This window comes from Oncorhynchus keta, chromosome 18 (assembly GCF_023373465.1).
Source record: "Oncorhynchus keta strain PuntledgeMale-10-30-2019 chromosome 18, Oket_V2, whole genome shotgun sequence".
Classification (NCBI taxonomy): Eukaryota; Metazoa; Chordata; class Actinopteri; order Salmoniformes; family Salmonidae; genus Oncorhynchus; species Oncorhynchus keta.
The window spans coordinates 49,200,305-49,212,571 of record NC_068438.1 but is presented as its reverse complement, the minus strand read 5'-3'; the positions used below and the strand labels follow the sequence as shown (position 1 = coordinate 49,212,571).

Genomic DNA, 12,267 nt, shown 5'->3' with positions numbered 1-12,267 from the left:
TTCTGGATTTTCTTCTTCTCATTTTGTCTGTCATAGTTGAAGTGTACCTATGATGAATGAAAATTACAGGCCTCTCTCATCTTTTTAAGTGGGAGAACTTACACAATTGGTGGCTGACTAAATACATTTTTGCCACACTGTGTATAAAACTTGCAGCAGCACTGTCAAGGTTCTTATCAGCTATTTCTAGCCTTCGCTGAGACGACGATCCAATAATTAGTTTTTAGGCTTTACAGCACCTTACACAACATGTATCTGCACATTTCCCTAGTCACCCCGTTCACTCTGTCCAATTTGAAATATAGTTGAATAGTGGAGACCAGAGTCTATCAAACTTGGGCTGTCTCTTGCGGAGGTCATAAGTGAGCTTTTCAAGAGGGAGAAAGTCAACAATCTGGTCAATCCACATTTGAAATGTAGGAGGGGCATTAGAGGCCCACAATAGAAGAATACATTTCTTAGCAAAGTATGTAATAGTCATAAGCAAATTTTCTCTGTCAGGATCAAGAACAAAGTCCTGCTGGGCATTAAGAAGATAGATACATGGGGTCATATCAAACTGTACATCTAGTATTTTCAGAATCTGGCAATCTCTCTACAGCTCCAAAATAAATGCATATAGGTTTCACTTTCAGAGGTACATATTTTACCGTTAGGAGACTATCTGTTTTTCACCTGCTGTTCTGAAACAGTGTGATCTTCTCTCTCTTTCCAGATCCCCTCGAGGAAGAAATTTCATCCGAATTTGAAACCCCCCCCCCCTTCCCAAGACATGTCTGGGCATATTGTGCAGAAATGTCGCTCTGTCTCTTGACAAAACGGTTCTCTACAACCTTTCACAGTCGTATAGATACCACTAGAGGCTGAGGTTGAACCAGACCACGACAGAAGAACAACCGTACAGTGCTGTAAATGATAAGTAGGAAACCAATTTATTTGATATGATATCAACACATTGCAATATTTACATACAGAGTAATACAAATGTAGTCTTAGTAGCACACTGGGTAGTTTCACAAGTATTATTCGTAATATTATAGGATTTCTTTTCAACATTTTACACTAGTTTAGACATCTTCACCATCTTGATTGCATCCAGCAAGTTTTATACGTATTTAAGAAGGTCTTTTTTTTTTTTTTTTTTTTTGTGGCAAAAAAATATCATCAACACCAATTAAAAAAAGAAAAAACATGGTTTTGAAAATGCATTATTGGCTGGTGAAACAACAAGATTTAAAACAAAAATTCTTAACAGTAAAATACTGGAATGTAATGAATGTATGTGCACGTTGTCCACAACAAAGAACGTGCACTAACAGTGTTGGTAATAATAAAAGGTGACAGGGTGTAGTAATCAGAACGGGTGTCATGAAGACCAATAAAATGACCGGAAAGTAACGGAGAAAAAAAAAAAAAAAAAAAGACTAAAAAAATAACAAAAATAATATGACAATTCAAGTAAAACAGGATTTTATATAAAATAAAAAAAAGACAATTGAAATCCCTTAACTTCAGTGAAGAGTGAAGATGAGGTCAATAAAACAAACATCTGTTATTCTATGTCATCACAGAACGAAAAAAAATGTTTTAATAACACACAAAAAAAATGAGAGCCTGGTTTCGAATTGCAAAACAGGAAGTCAAAATGATATACACAACAACGGAAGTATATTGAGAAACTGAGTAGATAAAATACTGTGAAAACAGGCGACTTTAAAGACTTGACGAGGCTGTCCTCTACCATTGAGTATTATGTTGATATTTAAATAATATACAACTCTTTACTATGATTCAAAGTCTCTCTGTCTCTCAGACAAGGCTTCGTGTGTTCACAACAAATACCCATGTGGCAACAATAAGCAGGAACCTACAGTAACCCCAGGAATCTACCCCTATGTGCAAACCATGCCAATCGACAGTATTGATCAGGGTCCACGATTGTACCATTAGACAGTCAGTGTCAATCTCTTACAGCCTGGCCTCTACGTCACCAGGATTGGAAGAGCCCTCCATGTCTCTATATCATTGGTTGATTGGATAAGACCGCTCTCCTCTCCTTGTATTCCAGTATTGCTCCCATTGGAGGGCTTCAGTTCAAAGTTCACCAGTCTATCTGTACACTACAAAAAAACAACAACACAATTGAACCACATTGGTCAAGGAGGAGAACTCTCACAGTAGACGTACCATACATGTCTATACACATGCATTATGGTTGGATGGGGATTGATTGACTTGAGTTCACTGGATCGTCTCTTGTCTTGAAGCCCATGAACTGTGTCCCAAAATGTACCCTATTCCCTATACTACTTTTTAAAATATTTTTACCAGGGGCCTATGAGTTACCCTATAGGACCTGGTTAAAAGAAGTGTAAAGCTCTCTGTCTGAGGCACACTGTCTGTAGAGTTCTCTCTCCTCTTCTAGTCTAGCTCTGATGAGTCCGAGGGACAGTCCTCCCTGCGTACCCAGATGTCCTCAGCCTCCCCCTTAGACCCCTGGTCATCCACGCTCACCCCAACCAGAGCACACTGCTTCCCCGGGTGTGAGAGCCTCATCCCTGGGGTAGTGGTCCCCGTGCCTCCCTGGGGCTGGAGGTGTTTAGGGCCCACCTCTTTGCATTCTTCTCCCATGGACAGGGCCCCTAAGGGCCCTTCTAGGTCTGTGGTGGATAGAGGTTCAGCGGAGGCTCCTCCGACAGACTGGCAGAAATCGTCATCGTCACTAAGGATGTCTGTCTCTTTAACGTCCCCTCCTCCTTTCACCTGCGCCTCCTGCTCCTCCTCGTAGCGCTCCAGGTCAAACTGCTCCTCCACCCAGCGGTCCGTATCCCCTGCCTGCACCTCCGCCCGTCCCTGTCCTTCCTTTTGTCCCTGTCCCTCAGGCTCTTCAGGGGACAGTGGAGACAGAGGGGACTCTTGGTCCGGCTCGCCGTCGAAGACGATGTCTGTGTCGATAGTGAAACGGTTCCTCACCAGTTTCCTCCGGCCCAAGGTTCGGGCCGGGTCTGACACTGCAGAGGGAAGACAGACACATATATCATGGTTTCACTGGGATGAATTGATTATATAACCTTTATTTAACCAGGTAGGCCAGTTGAGAACAAGTTCTCATTTACAACTGCGACCTGGACCAAGATAAAGCAAAACAGTGCGACAAAAACAACAACACAGAGTTACACATAAACAAACGTACAGTCAATAACACAAAAGAAAAGATAAATAGAAAAATGTATGTACAGTGTGTGTAAATGTATATGTACAGTGTGTGTAGATGAGGTAAGATGAGGTAGATGAAGAAGATGAGGTAGATGAGGTAAGATGAAGTAGATGAGGTAAGATGAAGTAGATGAGGTAAGATGAGGTAAGATGAAGTAGATGAGGTAAGATGAAGTATATGAGGTAAGATGAAGTATATGAGGTAAGATGAGGTAGATGAGGTAAGATGAAGTATATGAGGTAAGATGAAGTAGATGAGGTAAGATGAGGTAGATGAGGTAAGATGAAGTAGATGAGGTAAGATGAGGTAAGATGAAGTAGATGAGGTAAGATCAAGTAGATGAGGTAAGATGAAGTAGATGAGGTAGATGAGGTATATGAGGTAGATGAGGTAAGATGAAGTAGATGAGGTAAGATGAGGTAGATGAAGAAGATGAGGTAAGATGAAGTAGATGAGGTAAGATGAAGTAGATGAGGTAAGATGAAGTATATGAGGTAAGATGAGGTAGATGAGGTAAGATGAGGTAGATGAGGTAAGATGAGGTAAGATGAGGTAGACGAGGTAAGACGATGAAGAAGATGAGGTAGATGAGGTAGATGAAGAAGATGAGGTAGATGAGGTAGACAAGGTAAGACGATGTAAGATGAGGTAGATGATGTAGATGAAGAAGATGAGGTAAGATGAGGTAGACGAGGTATAATATAAACACAGCATAAAGCTAGACGTTAGCGTGATGATTAAAGCAGTTAGCCACACCACCATCCTCCATCCTCCATCCCATCCTCCACAGCACCTACCTGCTCTGTTCATGGCAGGTCTGGCTCCTTTCAGGGCACAGAGGCGTTTGCCTCCGAAGGGGACATACTGTTGGTTGGGGGGTAGAGACTCTGTCTTCATCAGCTGGCGTCGTTGTTTATCTCTCAGGATGGAGTGGACTGTCTTCAGGAAGTCCTTCTTACTGTCCACAGAACTGGACGAGACAGAAATGGATTTAATTGGTTGGATAATTAAGACATTCTCAGATGGTTGAGAGATGTATAGGTCAACATCCACAGCATTAATCAACATCAAGGAGCTTCCACACTTACAGCGCTTTTGGGAATCAATTAAATATGAAAACAATTCAAGTATTTAAAATGGAAAACTATTAAGAGCTATTGATGGTGGTTCTAAAATAAATCAGGGACGTACTGTCATTGTTGTCCTCAGTCAGGACTGACAGACATCAGTTGATCAATAAGATCGGGAGGCTCACCTGCAGCACAGGTGGAATATCCTCTCCGGCCGTCCTTCTGACTCGGACTTGACGTGGACGATCTCACATACGGCAGAGGCCTCTCCTTCTGCACGGAACACACACACGCACACACACAGGCCCACACACACACACAGGCCCACACAAACACACAGGCCCCCACACACACACACAGGCCCACACACAGGCCCCCACACACACACACACACACACACACACACACACACACACACACACACACACACACACACACACACACACACACACACACACACACACACACACACACACACACACACACACACCCCTTGGTTATAGAGGGCTCTATATTGAACTGTACCTTGGTTATTGAGGCTCTATATTGAACTGTACCTTGGTTATTGAGGGCTCTATATTGAACTGTACCTTGGTTATTGAGGGCTCTATATTGAACTGTACCTTGGTTATTGAGGGCTCTATATTGAACTGTACCTTGGTTATTGAGGGCTCTATATTGAACTGTACCTTGGTTATTGAGGGCTCTATATTGAACTGTACCTTGGTTATTGAGGGCTCTATATTGAACTGTACCTTGGTTATTGAGGCCTCTATATTGAACTGTATTGTACCTTGGTTATTGAGGCCTCTATATTGAACTGTACCTTGGTTATAGAGGGCTCTATATTGAACTGTACCTTGGTTATTGAGGCTCTATATTGAACTGTACCTTGGTTATTGAGGGCTCTATATTGAACTGTACCTTGGTTATTGAGGGCTCTATATTGAACTGTACCTTGGTTATTGAGGGCTCTATATTGAACTGTACCTTGGTTATTGAGGTCTCTATATTGAACTGTACCTTGGTTATTGAGGGCTCTATATTGAACTGTACCTTGGTTATTGAGGCCTCTATATTGAACTGTACCTTGGTTATTGAGGGCTCTATATTGAACTGTACCTTGGTTATTGAGGGCTCTATATTGAACTGTACCTTGGTTATTGAGGCTCTATATTGAACTGTACCTTGGTTATTGAGGGCTCTATATTGAACTGTACCTTGGTTATTGAGGGCTCTATATTGAACTGTACCTTGGTTATTGAGGCTCTATATTGAACTGTACCTTGGTTATTGAGGGCTCTATATTGAACTGTACTGGGCTCTATATTGAACTGTACCTTGGTTATTGAGGCTCTATATTGAACTGTACCTTGGTTATTGAGGCTCTATATTGAACTGTACCTTGGTTATTGAGGCTCTATATTGAACTGTACCTTGGTTATTGAGGGCTCTATATTGAACTGTACCTTGGTTATTGAGGCTCTATATTGAACTGTACCTTGGTTATTGAGGGCTCTATATTGAACTGTACCTTGGTTATTGAGGCTCTATATTGAACTGTACCTTGGTTATTGAGGGCTCTATATTGAACTGTACCTTGGTTATTGAGGGCTCTATATTGAACTGTACCTTGGTTATTGAGGCTCTATATTGAACTGTACCTTGGTTATTGAGGGCTCTATATTGAACTGTACCTTGGTTATTGAGGGCTCTATATTGAACTGTACCTTGGTTATTGAGGGCTCGGACTTGGAGCGCGTCTGTGGAGATCATGTGACGGAAGCGGAATGGGTCCTTGTCTTCAGACGAGACTGACGACACTCGATGGGAGCCACCCTGAGAGACACACAGACAGCCCTTAGATACGCCCCCCAGACAGACTGACGACACACGATGGGAGCCACCCTGAGAGACACACAGACAGCCCTTAGATACGCCCCCAGACAGACAGATACGCCCCAGACAGCCCTTAGATACGCCCCCCAGACAGACTGACGACACTCGATGGGAGCCACCCTGAGAGACACACAGACAGCCCTTAGATACGCCCCCCAGACAGACCTTAGATACGCCCCCCAGACAGACCTTAGATACGCCCCCCAGACAGACAGACCTTAGATACACCCCCCAGACAGACAGACAGACCTTAGATACGCCCCCAGACAGACAGACAGACCTTAGATACGCCCCCCAGACAGACCTTAGATACGCCCCCCAGACAGACCTTAGATACGCCCCCCAGACAGCCCTTAGATACGCCCCCCAGACAGACAGACAGCCCTTAGATACGCCCCCCAGACAGACCTTAGATACGCCCCCCAGACAGACAGACCTTAGATACGCCCCCCAGACAGACAGACAGACCTTAGATATGCCCCCCAGACAGACAGACAGACCTTAGATACGCCCCCCAGACAGACCTTAGATACGCCCCCAGACAGACCTTAGATACGCCCCCAGACAGCCCTTAGATACGCCCCCCAGACAGACAGACAGCCCTTAGATACGCCCCCCAGACAGCCCTTAGATACGCCCCCCAGACAGACAGACAGACCTTAGATACGCCCCCCAGACAGACAGACAGACAGACCTTAGATATGCCCCCCAGACAGACAGACAGACAGACCTTAGATACGCCCCCCAGACAGACAGACAGATGCTCGATGGGAGCCACCCTGAGAGACACACAGACAGACCTTAGATACGCCCCCAGACAGACAGACAGATGCTCGATGGGAGCCACCCTGAGAGACACACAGACAGACCTTAGATACGCCCCCCAGACAGACAGACAGATGCTCGATGGGAGCCACCCTGAGAGACACACAGACAGACCTTAGATACGCCCCCCAGACAGACAGACAGACCTTAGATACGCCCCCCAGACAGACAGACAGATGCTCGATGGGAGCCACCCTGAGAGACACACAGACAGACCTTAGATACGCCCCCCCAACAGACCAACATGCACCTGCCCCCAAACATGATGTCTTCAGAGCGATGGAACTCACCATTTTCTTCTTCTGCTTGGAGCCATCCTTGCACACAAACACCACGGCTGTTTTGAAGACTGAACGAAGAAGAATGGTTAGCAGAAAGACTTCTCACACTGATTTCTCAAAACCACTTCATTGTTTGAGTAATACTTTTCAAATACACAAGTAAGTTACCATAATATATTATTATGTGATCATTGAGTTATCAGGTTTGCACTCAGTCCCAAATGGGCTGTGGTCAAAAGTTGTGCACTATATAGGGAATAGGGGACACCGTTTGTCATTAGACAGAGTGGTACATGTATCCTTAACTAACAGACAGCCAGTCTAAGAGTGATCTAGAGAAGGATCCAAGTAGATTCATCCTGTTCTAGAACTAGAATCCCATTAGCTGCAAGGTTCTGAGTGGATTCATCCTGTTCTAGAACTAGAACCCCATCAGCTGCATGTTTCTGAGAAGATTCATCCTGTTCTAGAACTAGAACCCCATTAGTTGCATGGTTCTGAGTGGATTCATCCTGTTCTAGAACTAAAAGCCCATTAGCTGCATGGTTCTGAGTGGATTCATCCTGTTCTAGAACTAGAACCCCATTAGCTGCATGGTTCTGAGTGGATTCATCCTGCTCTAGAACTAAAACCCCATTAGCTGCATGGTTTTGAGTGGATTCATCCTGCTCTAGAACTAACACCCCATTAGCTGCATGGTTCTGAATGGATTCATCCTGTTCTAGAACTAACACCCCATTAGCTGCATGGTTCTGAGTTGATTCATCCTGTTCTAGAAATAAAACCCCATTAGCTGCATGGTTCTGAGTGGATTCATCCTGCTCTAGAACTAAAATCCCATTCGCTGCATGGTTCTGAGTGGATTCATCCTGTTCTAGAACTAGAACCCCATTAGCTGCATGGTTCTGAGTGGATTCATCCTGCTCTAGAACTAAAACCCCATTAGCTGCATGGTTCCGAGTGGATTCATCCTGCTCTAGAACTAAAACCCTATTAGCTGCATGGTTCTGAGTGGATTCATCCTGTTCTAGAACCCCATTAGCTGCATGGTTCTGAGTGGATTCATCCTGTTCTAGAACCCCATTAGCTGCATGGTTCTGAGTGGATTCATCCTGTTCTAGAACCCCATTAGCTGCATGGTTCTGAGTGGATTCATCCTGTTCTAGAACCCCATTAGCTGCATGGTTCTGAGTGGATTCATCCTGTTCTAGAACCCCATTAGCTGCATGGTTCTGAGTGGATTCATCCTGTTCTAGAACCCCATTAGCTGCATGGTTCTGAGTAGGCCATTAGGTATTGGGATGCACACAAGGTGTTGTCCTTAACGTACTGAATGCAGCCAGTTGGGGTTCTTTCTTCCATTTGCCCAGGGAGGAGGGAGGGTTGATCCAGGCTACACTGGTGTGGAGCAGCAAGTCCCCCATCGACAGATCAGCAACCTACAACACACAACACAACCATGTTACAACACAACCATGATACAACACAACCATGATACAACACAACCATGATACAACACAACCATGATACAACACAACCATATTACAGCAATGTTACATTATCAACACACCAATGTTACATTATCAACACACAACACAACCATGATACAACACAACCATGTTACAACACAACCATGTTACAACACAACCATGATACAACACAACCATGTTACAACCCAACCATGTTACAACCCAACCATGATACAACACAACCATGATACAACACAACCATGTTACAACCCAACCATGTTACAACACAACCATGATACAACACAACCATGTTACAACCCAACCATGTTACAACCCAACCATGATACAACACAACCATGATACAACACAACCATGTTACAACACAACCATGATACAACACAACCATGTTACAACACAACCATGTTACAACACAACCATGTTACAACACAACCATGTCACAACACAACCATGTCACAACACAACCATGTTACAACACAACCATGATACAACCCAACCATGTTACAACACAACCATGTTACAACACAACCATGTTACAACACAACCATGTTACAACACAACCATGTTACAACACAACCATGATACAACACAACCATGTCACAACACAACCATGTTACAACACAACCATGTTACAACACAACCATGTCACAACACAACCATGTTACAACACAACCACGTTACAACACAACCATGTTACAACACAACCATGTCACAACACAACCATGTTACAACACAACCATGTTACAACACAACCATGATATAGGGCCTATATAGTGGTAGTACTATAGACCAGAGCCCTATTCCCTATATAGTGGTACTACTATAGATCAGAGCCCTATTCCCTATATAGTGGTACTACTATAGATCAGAGCCCTATTCCCTATATAGTGGTACTACTTTAGACCAGAGCCCTATTCCCTATATAGTGGTACTACTATAGACCAGAACCCTATTCCCAATATAGTGGTACTACTATAGACCAGAGCCCTATTCCCTATATAGTGGTACTACTATAGACCAGAGCCCTATTCCATATATAGTGGTACTACTATAGACCAGAGCCCTATTCCCTATATAGTGGTACTACTTTAGACCAGGGCCCTATTCCCTATATAGTGGTACTACTATAGATCAGAGCCCTATTCCCTATTATCAACACACCAATGTTACATTATCAACACACCAATGTAACAGCAATGCCATCCCTCAGCATACTCCGAGAACGTCTCAAATGACACCCTATTCCCTATATAGTGCACTACAATAGACCAGAGCCCTATTCCCCATATAGTGCACTACTTTAGACCAGAGCCCTATTCCCTATATAGTGGTAGTACTATAGACCAGAGCCCTATTACCTATATAGTGGTACTACTATAGACCAGAGCCCTATTCCCTATATAGTGGTACTACTATAGATCAGAGCCCTATTCCCTATATAGTGGTACTACTATAGATCAGAGCCCTATTCCCTATATAGTGGTACTACTATAGACCAGAGCCCTATTCCCTATATAGTGGTACTACTATAGACCAGAGCCCTATTCCCTATATAGTGGTACTACTATAGATCAGAGCCCTATTCCCTATATAGTACACTACTTTGGACCAGAGCCCTATTCCCTATATAGTGCACTACTATAGACCTGCTATATGTCAGAGCTACGGGTGTAATTTGAGGCAAACAGCTGCTGACACTGACTGATCCCACAGACACACCTGGAGAACATTAGGAGACTTACACCACCACCACCGTACCTCTCCTTACAACACCACCACCACCGTACCTCTCCTTACACCACCACCACCGTACCTCTCCTTACAACACCACCACCGTACCTCTCCTTACACCACCACCACCGTACCTCTCCTTACAACACCACCACCACCGTACCTCTCCTTACAACACCACCACCACCGTACCTCTCCTTACACCACCACCACCGTACCTCTCCTTACAACACCACCACCGTACCTCTCCTTACACCACCACCACCACCGTACCTCTCCTTACAACACCACCACCGTACCTCTCCTTACACCACCACCACCACCGTACCTCTCCTTACACCACCACCACCGTACCTCTCCTTACACCACCACCACCGTACCTCTCCTTACACCACCACCACCGTACCTCTCCTTACAACACCACCACCGTACCTCTCCTTACACCACCACCACCGTACCTCTCCTTACAACACCACCACCACCGTACCTCTCCTTACAACACCACCACCACCGTACCTCTCCTTACACCACCACACCTCTCCTTACAACACCACCACCGTACACCACCACCACCGTACCTCCTTACACCACCACCACCGTACCTCTCCTTACACCACCACCACCGTACCTCTCCTTACACCACCACCACCGTACCTCTCCTTACACCACCACCACCGTACCTCTCCTTACACCACCACCACCATACCTCTCCTTACACCACCACCACCGTACCTCTCCTTACACCACCACCACCCACCTCTCCTTACACCACCACCACCGTACCTCTCCTTACACCACCACCACCGTACCTCTCCCCACACCACCACCACCACCACCGTACCTCTCACCACACCACCACCACCGTACCTCCTACACCACCACCACCGTACCTCCCTTACACCACCACCACCACCTTACACCACCACCACCTACCTCCTTCCTTACACCACCACCACCACCTCTCCTTACACCACCACCACCGTACCTCTCCTTCTCCTCCTTACACCACCACCACCGTACTCTCCTTACACCACCACCACCGCCTCCTTACACCACCACCACCGTACCTCTCCTTACACCACCACCACCGTACCTCTCCTTACACCACCACCACCGTACCTCTCCTTACACCACCACCACCGTACCTCTCCTTACACCACCACCACCGTACCTCTCCTTACACCACCACCACCGTACCTCTCCTTACACCACCACCACCGTACCTCTCCTTACACCACCACCACCACCGTACCTCTCCTTACACCACCACCGTACCTCTTTCTTGTCTCCACTCTGCTCCGCTATGAGCTGGTCAAACACCAACCCAAACTCCTCGTGGATCTTCTGCATCTCATTGATGTGACTGGCCACCTTGTTCATGGCCTTCATAGCGACTGGACAGGAAGGAGAGAAAAGAGAAGCGCTGTTAGTATAATCTACTAGAGGAAATGACTCAATGACTACATGCATTCATCTTAATGTTGCCAAGTAGTAGTGTGCAGTACACCCATTTCGCCATTGATGAAATAAGGACACACACACACACACACACACACACACACACACACACACACACACACACACACACACACACACACACACACACACACACACACACACACACACACACACACACACACACACACACACACACACGCTAGCCTAGTTAAATAAAACATGGAAATAAATGCTGACCTTATGGTAATGCTCTCTCACATGACCCACCCATCCATCTACCCAACCACCCTCCCCCATTA

At 45.3% G+C, this 12,267-nt stretch overlaps 1 protein-coding gene across 1 annotated transcript in view; it reads right to left on the bottom strand.

The window, feature by feature from the left end:
• Positions 1–909: 909 nt before the first annotated feature.
• The window catches only part of LOC118381030 (rho guanine nucleotide exchange factor TIAM1-like), a 267,860-nt gene continuing 256,502 nt past the window's right edge, over positions 910–12,267 (bottom strand). Inside the window, 9 exon segments of the mRNA XM_052468677.1 lie at positions 910–3,011; positions 4,015–4,187; positions 4,473–4,560; positions 5,081–5,113; positions 5,475–5,540; positions 5,952–6,126; positions 7,302–7,360; positions 8,623–8,731; positions 11,786–11,904. Coding sequence (XP_052324637.1) covers positions 2,422–3,011; positions 4,015–4,187; positions 4,473–4,560; positions 5,081–5,113; positions 5,475–5,540; positions 5,952–6,126; positions 7,302–7,360; positions 8,623–8,731; positions 11,786–11,904 — 1,412 coding nt within the window. The 3' untranslated portion in view covers positions 910–2,421.